This window comes from Rhinoderma darwinii, chromosome 2 (assembly GCF_050947455.1).
Source record: "Rhinoderma darwinii isolate aRhiDar2 chromosome 2, aRhiDar2.hap1, whole genome shotgun sequence".
Lineage (NCBI taxonomy): Eukaryota > Metazoa > Chordata > Amphibia > Anura > Rhinodermatidae > Rhinoderma > Rhinoderma darwinii.
Genome location: NC_134688.1, coordinates 196854785 through 196874223, shown reverse-complemented (window position 1 = coordinate 196874223; position 19439 = coordinate 196854785). Strand labels below are relative to the sequence as shown.

The window sequence follows — 19439 nt, the reverse complement described above, 5'->3', positions numbered from 1 at the left end:
TTTTAATTAGGCTTTGTTCACATCTGCGTTGGGGTCCTGTTCTGACCATAGGTTTCCGTTTGCATCACCATTTATTTCAATGGTGACGGATTCAGTGCGCATGGTTTCCATTTGTCTCTGTGGTGCACCGGACCCGTCGTTTTGCCGGAAGCAATAGTGTAGTCAACTACGCTATTGCTTCTGGAAAAACGACAGGTCCGGTGCACCACAGACAAATGGAAACCATGGGCACCAGGTTCGTCATCTTTGAAATCAATTGTGATGGAACCGGAAACCTCTGGTCACTTTGTGTTTGCTCAGGGTCTCGTTCTGACGGAAAGCTCAGACGGAACGTCAGAACTGGAAACCAACGCCGATGTGAACAAAGCCTTATAGTCAGAGGTATCCCTTTATTTATTATTTTGCATTTTATTCTATAATATTTTAACATTGATTTCAAACAAGTGACTTCGATACTTGAGGGCACGTTACAAACACTTAAAAAAAAATTGGGGAATGGCCTAATGATGCACACTAGGAGTCCAGAGAGACTTCTCTAGCTGTGCCTGTCAATCTAAAGCGCAGACATAGCGCTTCCCATACCAGCTAATTGTTTGTACAGCTTGTGCAGCTGTGCCTAGACAAAGCTGACCCCCACAACCTGCTACAGCTATGGCATCAGATCACCAGTAAACTCTCACCAGTAACATGGCCTGCTCTTGAAGCAGCTGTTGTTGAAGGATTTCCAAGTGCCTCTGCTCCTCCTCCAGCTGTCGTCTGATATACTCCTGTCACACAAACATTTTGGAGGGTTCAGGTTGTTAACCTGAGCAGTGTGTAAAATGCACATGCACTGATGGCATTGCCAAATGCCAACAACCACAACTTATAAAAGACACAAGGCACATGTAAAAACAAAATACAACAAAAACAATCACACTGAAATCAATGGCGACCTCTGGCTGTTTTGTGATATGAAAACTCTCTTTAATTATATTGTTCTTGATATAAAGAATACCATGCTTTATGTTAGTGTTATTATTAGATGTCTTCCTAGAGGTTCCTTACCTTTGCAAAGAATTTTTTTTTTTTTATATGAAAGTCTGACAACAGGGATATTATTCACATGTGGCACATTCGATGCAGAAATTTCTGCGACTTAAAAATACTTTCCATGCATCAGAATGTGGTGGTTACTGCAGCACTGGCATCGAATTCTGTAAGCCTCATTCAGATGTATGGACAGTCACAGAAGGTTAAGCAACAAATGCAGATTGCATGCTAGATTATAGGAACTTTACTGTACAATATGCACAGACTTAAATATTCAATACAATTATCCAAGAGCAGACTAAGTGGTGCTATTTCTCAGGTATTCAGGACACTTATGGGGGGGTTGTCTGGTATCAGTAAATAAATGCTATTTTTTGTATAATTAAAAGTTACATAAAATATCCAATATACTTTTCAGTATTCATTCCTCACGGTTTTCAAGATCTCTGCTTGTTGATATTAAGTAGGAACATTCATTGTTTACTTCCAGTGGATACAATTTTGTCCAAGGTCATATAATGGACACACAGGTGCACAGCTCGTTATAGTATGTATATCGGGGCTTTGTCTTTTAACAAACCCAGCACTTGACATCACATGACCATGGACAGAATTTTATCCACAGGAAGTAAACAATGAATGTTCCTACTGAATAGCAAGAAGCAGAGGTCTTGAAAACCACAAAGAAAGGAAATTGGAAAATTGTATAACAAATCATACAAAAAAATAACACTAAAAAGGAGTATTCCCATGATAGTCAATCATCACCCATCCAGAGAATAGGTGATCATTTTCGGATTGCTGGGGGCCCCACCCTCACCGATAGGGAGAACCCAGTTTTTCTGCTCCCTAATTGACCGGAGTGAGGGTGGTTGAGCATGTGCGCTTCAGCTTCTTTCAAAGTCAATGGGAATGACTGAAAGAGCAAAATACAGCGCTCTGCTGTTTACGTCAGTCCCATAAACATTGAATGGAGAGGAGTATGCATGTAGGACTGCTGCTCCATTCAAACTCCTTCTCACTGCGGGGAGGGGTGGTTTTCATGTAGAGAATCTGGGTGTTCGGTACCCCCGTTCTCATGATCGATGGGGGTCCCAGTGGTGGGATCCCCAGCAATCAGACAATTATTTCCTATTCTGTGGATAGGTAATAACTGTTGATTTTCGGACACCCCTTTAAATTTGCTGAAACCGGACAAACCCTTTAAAAACAAAGAAATTATATAGCTGAAATGATTAAAACCGACAGCACATGGTAGTTCAAGGCTATGTACACCAAACTTTAAAAAAACAAAAGGAATAAAAAAAAAAAAAAAACCCCACTGTGATTGGTGCAACATTCAAAATACTTATTCAAAATTATTTTTACTTTTTTTAAATACAGCTGTATACAGAGCAGCTGAATCCAACAATGAAACCTGTATCCGTCAAGTCCGCGGCACTGACCGGTTCAGTTTGTGGGTTCTGCGTGTCACGCAGGATCGAGCTGCTATCGATCACATCTAAGTTCATAACTTAAAAGTGATCGCTTACAGGTGGATCCTGCGTGTCAGACACACACACAGGAACCGCTTTGACGGAACCTGTCAGTCCCACGGACGAGACGGATTCAGGTCTTCGTCCACGATACAGCTGCTCTATATACAGAATACAGAGCAGCTGTATCTCAAAGTAAAAATAATTTTTATAAAAAGTAGTTTGAAAGTTGCACCAATAACACGGATAGACAATTTTAAAATATTTTAAAATTATTTAAAAAAGGTGTACATAGACTTTAATGAAAAAATATGCAGAAATTGTGTGTGGAGTATAACAGCTGCAAAAATATTTTACTTTAAATTGTAAACTAAAATTCAGGTAATTTGAAAACAAAGTAGCTTCACAAAACCCCAAGCGCATTAGGTACAGATAATACATGACCAAAGTGGCCACATGAATTTACTGTAGAATATTCTTGGGCATAAGAATGGAAGAAGGAGTTCAGGGTTTAAGTGGTCATGTAAAAAATACTTATTTCACACAATGCTCAAGAGACCACAGAAACGGTTAATGAAGGGGAGCACATGAACTTTACGAATGTGAGGGTCGCAAGGAAGGAAGCCTCAAAGAAGTTCATATGGGATGAGCACAGATTTAAAAAGGGAAACGTTGCTGGTGTTGAGATTTGAAAAACGACCAGTTCACCAACATCTACAGTTGATAAAGTGCTAATTTTGGTTTAAAGAGGCTCTGTCACCAGATTTTGCAACCCCTATCTGCTATTGCAGCAGATCGGCGCTGCAATGTAGATTACAGTAACGTTTTTATTTTTAAAAAACGAGCATTTTTGGCCAAGTTATGACCATTTTTGTAATTATGCAAATGAGGCTTGCAAAAGTCCAAGTGGGTGTGTTTAAAAGTAAAAGTCCAAGTGGGCGTGTATTATGTGCGTACATCGGGGCGTTTTTAATACTTTCACTAGCTGGGTGCTCTGAAGAGAAGTAACATCCTCTTCTCTTCAGAACGCCCAGCTTCTGACAGTGCAGATCTGTGACGTCACTCACAGGTCCTGCATCGTGACGGCCACATCGGCACCAGAGGCTACAGTTGATTCTGCAGCAGCATCAGCGTTTGCAGGTAAGATCGACTTACCTGCAAACGCTGATGCAGCTGCAGAATCATCTGTAGCCTCTGGTGCCGATGTGTCCTCGCTCGTCTGACACGATGCAGGACCTGTGAGTGACGTCACAGATCTGCACTGTCAGAAGCTGGGCGTTCTGAAGAGAAGAGGATGTTACTTCTCTTCAGAGCACCCAGCTAGTGAAAGTATTAAAAACGCCCCGATGTACGCACATAATACACGCCCACTTGGACTTTTACTTTTAAACACACCCACTTGGACTTTTGCAAGCCTCATTTGCATAATTACAAAAATGGTCATAACTTGGCCAAAAATGCTCGTTTTTTAAAAATAAAAACGTTACTGTAATCTACATTGCAGCGCCTATCTGCTGCAACAGCAGATAGGGGTTGCAAAATCTGGTGACAGAGCCTCTTTAAAATTCTCAAAATACTTTTCATTAAAAATCATTTTTACTTTTAGAGACACAGCTGCCTTGTATTCTGTAAACACAGCAGCTGTATATAGTGCTGAAATCTGTATCCATCAGGTCAGCGGCACTGACTCGTACAGTGACAGAGAGTCCTGTGCGTCTCGGACACGCAGGATTGAAAGGTTATCGATCACATCTAGGTTCAGAAGTTAGATCTGATCGATAGCAGGTGGATTCTGCGTGTCAGAAACATGCAGGACCCGCGGTCACTGTACCAGTCCATGACACGGATCTGACGGATTCAGGTCTCAGTGCTGGACACTATTGCTGTATATAGAGAATACAAAGTAGCTCTCAAAAAGTAAAAAATGATTAAAAAAAAAAAAAGTATTTAGAAAGTTGCACATAACACACTAGACATTATTTAAAAACTAAAAACAACTTCAAAAAGGTGTATATAGCCTTTAAAGGACTGTTAAATATAAAGGTCAAAGCTCAGAAAAATGGAGCATGTGAAAAACAGCTGTAAATATAATTTATAAATATGTGAGAGATAAAATAGTGATCCAGGGGGCAGCGAATCACTACAAAAAGCCTCTCAATAGGTCTAAAATGGCTGATAAAGAACAATAAAATATAACTTTTACTCATTATTTAAAAAAAAAAAAAAAAAAAAAAGTGCGCAAACAGAATACACCAACCAAGACAAATTTTACAAGACAAAAAAATTACTCCCTATTGTCAAGAGAATATAATGCTCGGTCGGTTTATTCAACGCCAAGTTCTGCAGGCGATATTCATATATATTTTGTATAAAGTGCATGTTATGCTCCAAATTATAAAAAACAAACAAACATGAGGACAATATTTTTCCCAGACAGATGGATCGTAGCATCTATGGGGTATTGAACCCCCTACCCGTTCCGTAGTATAGCAGAGTCTGTGCCGTTCCTATAGTTGGGGACTTGAAAACCTCATGTTCTGTTTTTTTGTGCATCTAGGCAATTGATTTTTGCCCTCTCCGATCGATTGCCTAGATACATAAAAAAACAGAGCATGAGGTTTCCCAGTCCCCACTATAGGAACGGCACGGACTCTGCTATACTACGGAACGGGTAGGGGGTTCAATACCCCATAGATGCTACGATCCATCTGTCTGGGAAAAATATTGTCCTCATGTATTGTTTTTAATCATTTGGAGCATAACACGCACTTTATACAAAATATATATGAATATCGCCTGCAGAACTTGGCGTTGAATAAACAGACCGAGCATTATATTCTCTTGACAATAGGGAGTAATTTTTTTGTCTTTTAAAATTTGTCTTAGTGTGTTCTTGTTTGCACACCTTTTTTTTTAAATAAATGAGTAAAAGTTATATTTGATCAAACTCTAGTCCTACTCCAGTGATTTAATCATTATTCTAAGTAGAGTCAAGAAATTACAAATAAACCTTTGGTGGAAGGCTTTAAATACACCACTAACATTTAAATTTGATAAAGAACAATGCATTCAACTGCACAGCAAAAGTCAGTAAGAGAAACTAGGTTTACCGTCCCATTGAGGCTTCATTCACATCTGCGTCAGGACTCCGTTCATTGGTTCCTTCGGAGCTTTCTGTCAGGGGAACCCATGAACGGAATCGAAACTGAAACCATAGGTTTCCATTTGCATCCCCATTGATTTCAATGGTGATGGATCCGATGCAAATGGTTTCCGTTTGTCACCGTTGTGCAAGGGTTCCGTCGTTTTGACTGAATCAATACTGTAGTCTACTGCACTATTCATTCCGTGAAAACAACGGAACCCTTACACAACGGGGACAAACAAACCATTTGCACCAGATCAGTCACCATTGAAATCAATAGTGATGCAAATAGAAACCTATGGTTTCCATTCATGGGTTCCCCTGCCGGAAAGCTCAGACAGAACCCATGAACAGAGTCCTGACACAGATGTGAACGAAGCCTAAAACAACTTGATAAAACTCTACTCACACAAAAACATTTATCATCTTTACATATTCAGGTTTACCTGTTCTCTCTCCACTCGTCTTTTCTCTTCTTCACCTCTTCTACGTTCTTCTTCTTCCTTACGTCTGCGTTCCATCTCTTCCATTCTTTTTTTCTCTTCCTGCTCTCTTCTTCTTTGCTCTCTTTCTTGCTGCCGCCGAGCTTCACGTTCTCTTCTTTGTTGCTACTCAGAAGAATTAAATAAATGAAAAACAAATAAGAAAAACAAAACACGTTTAATAAGTGGTCTGGCATTACCCATCATACACATTTACCTATTGCACCAAACAAACACTACTGTGTAGACTGAACCAGCTGCACAACATAGAAATTCACTTTGTATTTTAAACATTGTGACAACCCAAAATCACAAGGTTCCACGTGGAGCTAAATAAACAACCAGCTTGCTCTAAATAAAAAAGAAAGATTTAAAAAAAAATAAATATATATATATATATATATATATATATACATACGCACTGTTTAACCACTTAATGACCAGGCCTGAAAGGGTCTTAGTGATCAGCGTATATTTTTTTCATTATTCCTTCTCTGCATTTCAGCAGCCATAACTTTTTTTCATTGATGTGGCTGTATAAGTAGTAATTTTTGCTTTGCTTATTTTTTCGGCATGAATATAGAAATTAGTGATTGCCACCATCATTTTTTTTTTTTAATAAAAATTACCTGGTAAATTAATTCCTCAGGTTAGAACGGTCCTGAGGATACCTTATGGGTGTAGTTTTTTTTGTATTGTATTCACAATAAAATGTATTTTAAACTAAATCACTTTTTATTGACTTAATTTTGCAGATTTTTAATTTTATTACATCTTTTTTAATCCCAAAAAGGGATTCTTTTTTAACATCTTAATTTTATACTTCTAATGTATTACTTCTGTATGCTAATACAATATACATTACTCCTGTATGCTAATACAATATACTCTGTCACTATGACAGAGGCTGCTGTTAGGGCAACATTAATGTGCCCTAATAGCAGGCTTACTGAACAGACACCCATAGGGTGCTTTCTAGGTTACCAGGGCTGACTGCAGGGTGTCCCCCCAGTCTCCGATAGGGTCACCAGGAAAGCTGGTGAAGAGACTGCAGAGGGGAGACCCCTTTGATAATGCGCGGTCACAGCAATCTAAGGAATTCCAGAGATAGATCGAGCGCTGTACTCTCTCCGGTAGTCACAGAGAATATATGGAGCGGCAGCGCACATGAGATCGCAGCTCCATTAAGGACGGATTCACACGAGCAGGTTTGGTCTGTGATATATGGTCCTTATGTCGGCCGCATTTCCCAGTCCGAACACACTGCAGGGAGCCGGGCTCCTAGCATCATAGTTATCTAGGACGCTAGGTTTCCCTGCCTCTCCGCGGAACTACTGTCCCGTACTGAAAACATGATTACAGTACGGGACAGATTTCCCGCAGCGAGGCAGTGACACCTAGCGTCATAGATAACTATGACGCTAGGAGCCCAGCTCCCTGCAGTGTGTTCGGTCCGGGAAATGCGGCCGAAATACGTTCCGGCCATTACGGACCGAACACGCTCGAGTGAATCCGGCCTTATTCAGGAAGTTCTGCACCCCGTTCTCTTGATCGGTCGGGGTCCTACTGGTGAGACCTCCAGCAATCAAACACTTATCACCTGTCCTGTAGATAGGTGACAAGTTGTTGTTTTCACTTCAAATGGAGCTGAGCTGCAATACCAAACCCCACCTGTGGACAGGTGTGGCACTATTTTTGAAGAAAAAAAAAAGCCATCTTTTTCTAATCCTGTACAACCCCTTCAAGGAGAAAGGTGTCATAGTAGGCTGACATCATGAAGCACAGATTAATACACAACAGGATTGCAGTGATTTTATATGCAGAGAATTCTAGAGTTATTACCAAACAATCTTAAGTAACACATTAATTCAAATGTGTATCTGGTCTAGATGACACAAAAAAAAACAACAATGAAGATATGACTTTCTCCATTTTAACTGGGAATATAACTGAAGCATTGTCCAAGAATTCATATCCACACAGTTGACATCTGTGTTACAATGAACACGCGGCTGATTTTGTACCTCTTCAAGTCGCCTCCTTTGCTCTTTTTGCTGTTCTATGCGCTTCTGTCTCTCTGCCAGTAGTTGTCTCTTGTACTCCTCCTGTTCTCGGAGTTGCTGCTCTTGCAACAGCTGCTGCCTTCGTAATGCCTCTGAACGCTCCTTATTCTCTTGCTGCAATCTCAGGAAATCACGTCGAAGGGTGGATTCCCCAGGCACGTTAACAATCGAGCTGATGGAATAAAATTGATGCATTTGGACATGAGTAGTATGAACTGTAGTTGAAGGGTGTCCTCTGAATAATTCACTGAAGGGCAGTTCATGAAAACAGTGCTACACCTGTCCACCGATCGTGCGTGGTATTGTAGCTCAGCCCCATACACTTCAATAGAACAGAGTTGCAATACCACAGATATTTTTGGAGGAAAGCAGCCATGTCTTTCGAATATACTACTACCCCTTTAATATGCAATCTAAACAAGTTGTATTACTGGTCGCAGGGTAGTTCTGTTAAAGATTTATTTTTTTTGCTTCCACACAGTAAAAAAGATAGATTAAATGGCTTGCTAGGAAATTATTGGTAGCACATTTATGTACCCAGGACAGTGGATTTTAAGATTTTTCCTATCATTAGGTATCTATCCCCCTAATATACATACTCTACAAGTATTACCTTAGTTATTCCTTTGTCTGAATTCTCTTCAGTTGGATCATGTGACCTCACTCTGACCTAATAAAATCTACAGCAGTGAATGTAGATAAGAGTCAGCCTCTTTACTTCCTGATTTATGGACTGTACGAAACTTGTTCTCCACAAAGGGGATACAGAAACAACGGTCACTAAATACTGACACATAACTAACATACAGTAATACTGGTGCTCGCAGTTCAGCCTCCTAACCTATAAATTGCGCCAGCAGTTAGTAAAAAAAAAAAAAAAAAAACCTAAAGAGGCTCTGTCACCACATTATAAGTGCCCTATCCCCTACATAAAGAGATCGGCACTATAATGTAGATGACAGCAGTGCTTTTTATTTTTAAAAAACGATCTATTTTTACCACTTTATTAGCGATTTTAGATTTATGCTAATAAGTTGCTTATTGCCCAAGTGGGCGTGTCTTTACTTTAGACCAAGTGGGCGTTGTAAAGAGGAGTGTATGGCGCTGACCAATCAGCCTCATGCACTCCTCTCAATTCATTTAGTCAGCGCATAGGGATCCTGCTAGATCCTTATGTGCTGTCTTATACTTACACATTAACAATACTGAAGTGTTTAGACAGTGAATAGACATTTCACGGGATGTCTATTCACAATCTCTGCACTTCGTTACTCTGTGGTAGTTACAGCAGAGGAAGCGTGATCTTGCGAGATCTCGCTGTAAATGACAGGTTACAACGAGATCACGCTTCCTCTGCTGTAACTACCACAGACAGAGTAACGAAGTGCAGAGATTGTGAATAGACATCTCGCGGAATGTCTATTCACTGTCTAAACACTTCAGTATTGTTAATGTGTTAGTATAAGACAGCACATAAGGATCTAGCTGGATCCCTATGCGCTGACTAAATGAATGGAGAGTAGTGCATGAGGCGGATTGGTCAGCGTCATACACTTCCCTGTACAACGCCCACTTGGTCTAAAGTAAAAATACGCCCACTTGGGCATTAAGCAACTCATTAGCATAAATCTAAAATCACTAATAAAGTGGTGAAAATAGATTGTTTTTTTAAATAAAAAGCACTGCTGTCATCTACATTATAGCACCGATCTCCTTATGTAGGAGATAGGACACTTCTAATGTGGTGACAGAGCCTCTTAAACTTCTGTATCCCCTTTATGGAGAACCTGTTTGGTGAAGTCCATAAATCAGGAAGTGAGGAGGCAGACTTCAATCTACATTAACCGCTGTTGATTTTATTAGGTCAGAGTGAGGTCACATGATCCAACTGGAGAGAATTCAGACAAATGAATAACTAAGGTAATACAGTCTGAGAATATCTATTGAGGGTATAGGTATCGAATGATAAAGAAAAACAAAAAAAAAACAGTTCTTTAAATAGGCTGCCAATCAAAGCACCAAAAGCTACCTGTATTTAGCTTTTTGGTGCACTTACCATCAAATGGTAGTTTTATTGAAAATGGAGCTACATTGAAAGTCCAAAGTATGGAAAAATACAACATGAAATACCTTGGCTCTCCTTCTTGCTCAGGCACTTCCTCTTCCTCCTCTTCACTTCCACTGTACTCATACTCCGTTTCATCTTATGGAGGGGGGGACGACAAAAAAAAAAAAGTTTTACCTACAGCGTGTTTAACACCTCAAAAAGGCAGATTTATAAAAATCCATATAAGACATTGCATTAGATAATGAAACATTACAGCCTGAAGGCAAATAAATAAAATCTAAATATTATACACACACACACACACACACACACACACACACACTATTATGATCACTTTCTACTTTCGACATGGCATAGCCCATGAAGGAAGTGCTGTGTCATGGACTGGGTTAGTGGGTATATAAAGGTGTGCGATAGGCTATCTGAACACATAATCACTCGTTGTTGCCATGGGTAAAAGGGGAGATTTATCAGAGTTCCAAAACGGGATGATTATTGGCTTTCGGCCTATGGGTGGCAGGATTTCTCAAATAGCGCAGTTTGTGAAATGTTTGCGTGCTGCTGTGGTGAAAGTGTTTCATGACTGGACAAATGGGACCATTGAGAATAACCGATGTAGAAACTGCGGAGCACCACGTGCAATTGATGTGAGTGGTGAACAATCGGCTACGAAGGTGCACGAGGGCCGAATGACACGATACAGTGGAGCAGCCCACCTGGAAAATCAACCAGTGGGCTACCAGACGTGTGCTTGAAACAGTTAAGCAAACCCTACTGTATATGGGGCTCTGAAGCAGACGGATAGTTAACGCTCCTATGCTAACAAAGGTGCACTGGAAAAAACGGCTTCAAGTTGCACGGCAGTATCAGAATCACACCACTGATGATTGGCAAAGGGTTGCCGCGTTATTGTCTGGGGAATTTTTTAATGGCATTCTCTGGGCCCACTGCTCCATGTGGAAGGCACTCTGAACCGATTTGGGTATGAATCCATCGTTGCAGATCACGTTCACCCATACATGTGGTTTGTCTTCTCTGGGGCAGACGGAATCTTCCAGCAAGACAATGCGACATATCACATGGCTGAAAATGTCTGGCAGTGGTAGGAAGAGCACGACCAATACTTCCAAGTACTTCTCCGGCCCCCTAATTCACCAGACTTGAACCCAATTGAGCATTTGTGACCACCTTGATAGTCTTGTTCGCTCGATGGATCCTACCACTCGCACCCTCAAGCTAATGTGGGATGCACTGCAGTCAGCATGGATCCAGATTCTCAGAGACAACCAACCAGCACCTTATTGAATCACTCCCAGCCCGTCTAGCTGCTGCAAGTGCTGTACACAGCGGTTACTCTGGATATTAGCTGGTGGTCATAATAATGTGGCTCGACTATGTATATCTATATCCTTTCTGTTGAGGTTTACATTCACGCCCAAAGCAGTATTACTGAACTTGAGTCTTGTAAAGATGGCCTCGAAAAGTAAATACATTTTTTAAGAGTATATTCCCACGGTGCTGTCAAAATGTGTTTTTTGCTGCAAGTTACGCAAAAACTCAACAAAACACAGCAATGTTGCACATATGCAGCAAAATATGAGATTTGACTGCACCGCTTGAATAACCACCAACATCATGTTCAGTTATTCTACTTTGCAAGTAAAGGAAAAAAGTATAACATACCTAGTAATAATTGTATGCAGCATGAGAATACTGTATGTCTGAATAAGTAGCTGTGCTTTCCTACACATTCTGTTGCAGCACTGCTACAATAGACGCAACCATTGTTTTCTTCAGTGTCCTATCTGTTTTTTTGCGGATCCGTTTCCCCGTTCCACAAAATTGTAGAACATGTCCTATTCTTGTCCATGTTTGCGGTCCATCTCACCCATTCTAGTGTATGGGTCTGCAAAAGAAACGGACAGCACACGAAAGCCACTAGGATCCGTGTTTTTCGGTCCGCAAAACGGCAACGGTCGTGTGCGTGATGCCTAAATTTGTCGATGTACAAAGCGTTTGTGCTGCCCCAGCAAATCAAAAGTATAGTAATGACAGCCAAATGTGTTTATGTGGTCTTTGTCAGACTAGTAAAGAAAATTCCCATAAGGGTGTCTGGATTGACAACAGGAGAGCAGCAAACACCACTGCAACGGGCTTCACGGTAAAATTACCGTTGGTGACTATGTTCGCAGTAGATTGTAGCTCCAAATTGCAGCTAGTGTTAACCTACGGAGGCCGCATTAAATTGCATGCGTACATACTGTTCTGTGCCAATAGTTTCGGCTCTACTGGGATCGGACAGATCGATAATAACCATGCATAGTAATCACAGCACAGCGTGATCTCGCAAGATCACGCTGTGAATGACAGCACAGCGTGATCTCGCGAGATCACGCTGTGCTGTGTGAGTAAGTCCCACAAAAACTTTACCAAAGTGTCGGGAGTGTGAATAGACATCCCGTCCTGGCTGGAGGCAATGTCTATTCGCGCTCAAGACACTTCAGTAAAGTTAATGTGGGTGTATGTGACAGCACAGCATGATCTCGCGAGATTACGCTGTGCTGAGTAGAAATGGACATGAATGGAGAGAAGTGTATGACGCTGATTGGTCAGCATCATACACTTCTCTTTATAACGCCCACTTGGTAAAAAGGTAAAAAACTCCCTGTTGTCTATTAAGAAACTAATTAGCATAAATCTAAAATTGCTCATAACTTGCTCAAAAATGATAGTTTTTCAAAATAAAAACCACTGTTTTCTACATTACAGCGCCGATCAGATTATGTAAGAGATAGGGCACTTATAATGTCGTGACAGAGCCTCTTAAAATAATATGGTGTCTGTATTACAATTCCATAAAACAGTGAGGTGTGGCACACAAGTGTTTATGTTACAACTACTGTCAGGAGCGGATAACCAGCGTTAACCATGGTGCACCATATTGACACTTGAATGTTGCAGCCAATCATGTGCCATACACAATGACACCACCACCGTAGCCAGTGATTAGATGCAGCAGTCACGTCAGTACGTCACACCATCCCTGAAGCAATACAAAAACAGGTCCGGGCAGGGGACGCTGGAGCGACAAGAGATTTACGAGTTGAATATGGATTTTATAAATTTTTTTAGGACATTAGTAGCTGCAAAAAGCATTTTTTTTTTTAGCCTGAAAACCCCCTTTAACATGAACAATACAGATGTCCTTAAAGAGGACCTGTGAGCTTTCAGGAGACGTCTATTTAGTAAATACTTGCCTTCCCCACAAAATAATTCTGGAGCACCCTTTGAGCATCGTCACAACATAGAGTTGTACTAGTTATTTCTCCTGGAAATGTAGAAATAAAATTGACAACCATAGTCTATGGAGCATGTCCCTACACACTTGTAAAGTAAGCACTGATTGGACAGCGTTAGACGGTATAGTGACAACCCTATTGACAAGGTAAAGGATAACACCCATAAATTTCCAAGAGGAATAACAGAGGAATGGTACAATGCATTCTAGGAAAACGTGCTTCTGTATTATTTTACGGGGAATGCAAGGGTTTACTAAAACAGCCATGTCAGGAAAGCGGATAGGTCCTCTAAACAGCAAACTGGAAAGGATTCATACATTTATGTTTAGGCAGATAAATGTCAGCTTGTTGGCAGTACAATACAATAGGCATTAGCAATGTCATATTTACATTTTTGGGACTTTCTGAAAGCAGAAACGGTGAAGACAAAAGAAAACAATATAACATGGACTTTATCTGGAGGTGATATTATAATAAAATGTGTCATGTGAAGTCTTTCATTACAAATTTCAGGACTTGCCATGTTTTAATCTGAAAAAGTCTGGAAAATGCTATTCACCACTAACCTTTTTCTCCTCTCTTCTTCCTGGTCCGGTCTATGTGGTCCTTAAGCTGGATCCTGACTTGCCTTTCGTTCGGCTGGTCTCTTATGAATGGATGCTTTAGCAGCTGTTCTGTAGGAGGACGCTGCATATAATTTTTCACAAGACAGCCTTCTATAAAACTAAAAAACTTCTTGGACCTTAAAAAAAAAAACAAAAAAAAAACACAGATGTAGGATTCAAACATTTTATAATCGAGAACACGAAATCACACACATCGAGAGGCAAACGTGGTAACTAACACTTCAGTTGCAAAAAAGAAAATAAAGGTATGCAAACAGAATATTAGGCATGCAGGTATTTGATACATTCCGTGAAAGCACAAGCACACAGTGTAGGTCACTGTCCAATACAGTAAATTTTGCGGGAGGTCATAAAGCTGCAACTTTACCACATCAGGAATAATTGAAGTCACACCGTGACCGCAATATACCAGCGATTCCCATATGACTTCTAGTCACCGTGTAGCCCAAGCCTAAATCACACTCTCACATACAGTCTTTACTTGCTTACGTAGGACGCAAGATGTTCATACAAAATCCAGAGTAGGAGCCGAAGCAGCATCTGTCATATTGGTGTAGGGGTCAACACATAATGTCATCAGAAAGTTGAAACTCACCATTTCTTTGATTTTAGCCTTGGAGGAGGATTTCTTGGAATAAGGAAGAGCGCTCTCATTGGGTGCATATCACAGAGAGCTTTGGAAAAATAAATAATGTCAATTTGATTATACAATATATAAATTTATAGAACTCTATCATAGAACTGATCAAAAGAACAGCTTACGGGGTGCTCCTTCTGCCATCTCAATAGCTGTGATACCACAAGACCAAAGGTCACTCTGTTAAAAAAACAAAAACATTTGTCTAATTCATCCCAAAAAATGTCATCATTAGACATTAATGAAACACTCAAACTTTTTTCATTCACAGAAATAGTTCTCGGTGCATGCATTGTTTGAAGTTTTATGTTACACTTCTATAATAACCTGCAAGAATTAAGTTACTGCAACATATCAGCAATTATTGTGCAAACAGTCATTTATACATTGCAGATATGTTGGCAGAGACTGTATGACATTGGTCCCTCGCCTCAAGTTTCCTTAATCTGATTTGACTTATCTATGACTGACACACACACACACACTAAAAGGAAGCCAATAGGTACATGGGGAAAATATACGAATAGATAAATCTGAAATCGACAGGTACTGGATAATTCTTGTTTCGCCACACTAAAATCATAGTCCACTTACTCTGTAATCATAGGTAGCATCTGGATTCTCATCACAAGCTATAACTTCTGGGGCCATCCAATATGGTGTACCAATAAACGTATTCCGCCGGCCTACTGTTCTGTCCAACTGTGCACTGACACCGAAATCAACTGCAGGAGACATATGAGCACAAGGAATTGCCATCTTGAAAAACATATCTCATAGAAGGATGCATAGTCAGCTGATCCATAAGCTGTGAAGTGTTCCGAACATTAGGAATTCGCAGGACATTAAATCAATATCATTTTAATTCATTAGTTGTAAAGAACAATGTGGTGCCCCCCCCCCCATGCAAAAAATTTTTTTACACGGTCCAGGTTCCCTTTGCAAATATTTTTTTGCAGGGAGCTGAAATAGATGATTAAAAGAAGGGTGTCGCGAAAAAAAATTTTTTAAATTTATTTGTTTTACTTTTTTTTTTCAAACTTTTTCTTCTCTATGGGGGCTGCCATTTTTTTTTTCATCTCTGTATGTGTCCATTAACAACACATACAGACATGGAATACGGCACATACAGCCCCATAGAGAATGCGAACGGGAGCCGTTCCAGTCACTATGGTGTACGCCGTCTGTGTGGGAACAGCGCATGCGCCGCTCCCACACAGTCCAAATGGAAGGTCTTCGGCCGAGCGACATCTGGCGCCATTTTCTTGTGGACCGGAAGCCGCGGCCGGACAGTAAGATGACTACTTCCGGTCGCGGCTTCCGGACATGTGTTCTGAAGCAAGCACTAGGAGCGGAGGGAGCAGGCGGAGCGAACGGACCGGAGGGAGCGGCAGTGGCAGGAGCAGGTAAGTTATGTCTGTGTATGTTCATGTTTTAGTGTGTGATTACCACTGTATGTAAGCCTACTACACTGTGTATTCGCTCAAAAAAATGGCAGCACACAGTGTAGGTGGTTTGAACATTCAATCCCCTTCTTTCTCCTGGCACTAGCCAGGATAAGGGAGGGGGGATTCTGTGAGCTTACTAGAGCGAGTGTGTTTACACCAAATTTGCAGCATAAAGCAATGTGGTTGCTTTACCACATACCAATGCTGCAATTTTGGGAATTGCTCCCTCTAGTGACCAGCACAGGGAAATGTTATAAATTAGAATGTTTCCTGACTTGTGAAAAAATTTAAAAAAATAATGTCTAATCATGTATACACTAACTGTTTAACCCCTTAAGGACGCAGCCTAGTTTGGGCCTTAAGGCTCAGAGCCCATTTTTCAAATCTGACATATTTCACTTTATGTGGTAATAACGTCGGAATGCTTAAACCTATCCAAGCGATTCCGAGATTGTTTTCTCGTGACACTTTGGGCTTCATGTTCGTGGTAAAATTTGGTCGATATATTCAGTCTTTATTTGAGAAAAATTGCAAAATTTAGAGAAAATTTAGAAAAAATAGCATTTTTCAGAATTTAAATGCATCTGCTTGAAAAACAGACGGTTATACCACCCAAAATAGTTACTAGTTCACATTTCCCATATGTCTACTTTAGATTGGCATAGTTTTTTGAACATTATTTTATTTTTCTTGGACGTTACAAGGCTTAGAACATAAACAGCAATTTCTCATATTTTTAAGAAAATTTCAAAAGCCTTTTTTTTAAGGTACCTGTTCAGTTCTGAAGAGGCTTTGAGGGGCCTATGTATTAGAAACCCCCATAAAGCACCCCATTTTAAAAACTAGACCCCTCAAAGTAGTCAAAACAGCATTTAGAAAGTTTTTTAACCCTTCAGGCATTTCACAGGAATTAAAGCAAAGTGGAGGTGAAATTTGCAAATTTCATTTTTCTTTCTGAATTTCAATTTTATTCTATTTTTTTTCTGTAACAAAGAAGGTTTTACCAGAGAAACACTACTAAATATGTATTGTCCAGATTCTTCAGTTTTTAGAAATGTCCCACATGTGGCTCTAGTGCGCTCGTGGACTAAAACACAAGCCCCAGAAGCAAAGAAGCACCTAGTGCATTTTGGTGGTGCTTTTTTATTAGCATATATTTTAGGCAGCATGCCAGGTTTGGAGAGGTGTTGAGGTGCCAAAACAGTAGGAATCCCCCAAAACTGACCCCATTTTGGAAACTGCACCCCTCAAGGAATTAATTTATGGTTATTGTTACCATTTTGACCCCGTAGTTTTTTCACAGCGCGTATTTGAATTGGGCTGTGAAATTAAAAGAATGACAATTTTTCCAATAAGATGTCATTTTTGATCAGAATTTCTTATTTTCACAGGGAACAAAATGCCCCATTTTGTTGCCCAATTTGTCCTGAGTGCGGCAATACCCCATTTGTGGTGATAAACTGCTGTTTGGGCCCATGGGAGGCCTCAGAAGGAAAGGAGCGCTATGTGTTCTTAGGAGTCCAGATTTTGCTGGATTGGTTTTCGGGTGCCATGTCGCATTTGCAGAGCCTCAGAGGTATCAAAGCAATGGAAACCCACCAAAAGTGACCCCATTTTGGAAACTACACCCCTCAAAGAATTTATTTATGGGTGTTGTGACCATTTAGACCCCCCAGTTTTTTCACAGAATTTATTTGAATTGGGCTGTGAATTCAAAAAAATGTAATTTTTTCCAATAAGAGGTAGTTTTGGCTCAAAATGTCTTATTTTCACAAGGAATAAAATACCGCATTTTGTTGCCCAATTTGTCCTGAGTGTGGCAATACCCTATTTGTGGTGATAAACTGCAGTTTGGGCCCATGGGAGGGCTCAGAAGGAAAGGACCACCATGTGGCCTACTGGGAATTTTCTGGTGCTAAGTCGTGTGTGCAGAAGCCCCTGAGGTATCAGTACAGTTGAAACCCCCGAGAAGTGACCCCGTTTTAAAAACGACACCCCTTAAGGAATTCATCTAGAGGTGTAGTGAGCATTTTGACCCCACAGGTATTGTGTAAAAGATAATGCGCAGCAGATGGTGCAGAGTGAGATTTGCAATTTTCTATATATATGCCATGTCAGTGTCCGATATATTGTGCCCAGCATGTGCCACCGGAGATATACACCCCATAAACTGTAATGTGGGCTCTCCCGGGTACGGCAATACCCTACATGTGGCTGTTATCAGCTGCCTGGGCACACAGCAGGGCTCAGAAGGAAAGGACCACCATTTGGCCTACTGGAGCTTTTCTGGTGCTAAGTCTTGTACGTAGAAGCCCCTAAGGTACCAGTACAGTTGAAACCCCCAAGAAGTGACCCTGTTTTAAAATCTACACCCCTTAAGGCATTCATCTAGGGTGTAGTGAGCATTTTGACCCCACAGGTATTGTGTAAAAGATAATGTGCAGCAGTTGGTGCAGAGTGAAATTTGCAATTTTCTATACATATATGCCAATTCAGTGTCCGATATATTGTGCCCAGAATGCGCCACCGGAGATATACACCTCATAAACTGTAATGTTGGCTCTCCCGGGTACGGCAATACCCTACATGTGGCTGTTATCAGCTGCCTGGGCACACAGCAGGGCTCAGAGGGGAAAGATGAGGAGGGGTAAGCTGTGCGAAGTGGATCAGAGCGAGTAAAACTGGGGTAAATTAAAAATAAAGGGATGGATGATAAATTTTAAAACACTCTTTCATACAGAGCTCTGGTTTTTCGGGACACGTGTCACATTGATATATTGTGTCCTTCCTTATCCCCCTCTTATAGCAGACTCTGCACCTCTTTTGACTTTTTCCCTTCTTGCCAGTTTGGGGAACTTCTCCTAAAAAGTGTTGCCCTGGTACGATGCATGTGGCCCCGCTTCCAGAAGTACTGTAAGGCTTCAGGACTTGATCTGACAAGTCCACCCCTCCCATGTACCTATTGTAGTCCAGGATGCAGTCTAGTTTGGGGGTCCCTGTACTGGTACCTCGTACAGGTACATGGGTACTGGTGTGGCATCTCCCTGGTCTTGTACTTGACACACAATATGTTGCTGCTAGAGATTGTGCCCTGCTCTCACCCCTTCTGAGTGTTTGCCCAAGCAGAGTCTTAGGGAAGCCTCTCAGGTTTCTTCTAGCAGTGC

At 40.8% G+C, this 19439-nt stretch overlaps 1 protein-coding gene across 4 annotated transcripts in view; it reads right to left on the bottom strand.

The window, feature by feature from the left end:
- Nucleotides 1–19439, bottom strand: part of MAP4K4 (mitogen-activated protein kinase kinase kinase kinase 4) — a 174769-nt gene that overhangs the window by 41276 nt on the left and 114054 nt on the right. For all 4 annotated transcript variants that reach the window (XM_075852694.1, XM_075852695.1, XM_075852696.1 and 1 more), the window contains exons 7-14: nucleotides 15422–15552; nucleotides 14953–15007; nucleotides 14786–14864; nucleotides 14131–14306; nucleotides 10328–10400; nucleotides 8159–8369; nucleotides 6099–6260; nucleotides 681–767 (exon numbers count right to left, since the gene is read on the bottom strand). In XM_075852694.1, the coding sequence (XP_075708809.1) occupies nucleotides 681–767; nucleotides 6099–6260; nucleotides 8159–8369; nucleotides 10328–10400; nucleotides 14131–14306; nucleotides 14786–14864; nucleotides 14953–15007; nucleotides 15422–15552 (974 nt within the window). The remainder of the gene's footprint in view (nucleotides 1–680; nucleotides 768–6098; nucleotides 6261–8158; nucleotides 8370–10327; nucleotides 10401–14130; nucleotides 14307–14785; nucleotides 14865–14952; nucleotides 15008–15421; nucleotides 15553–19439) is intronic.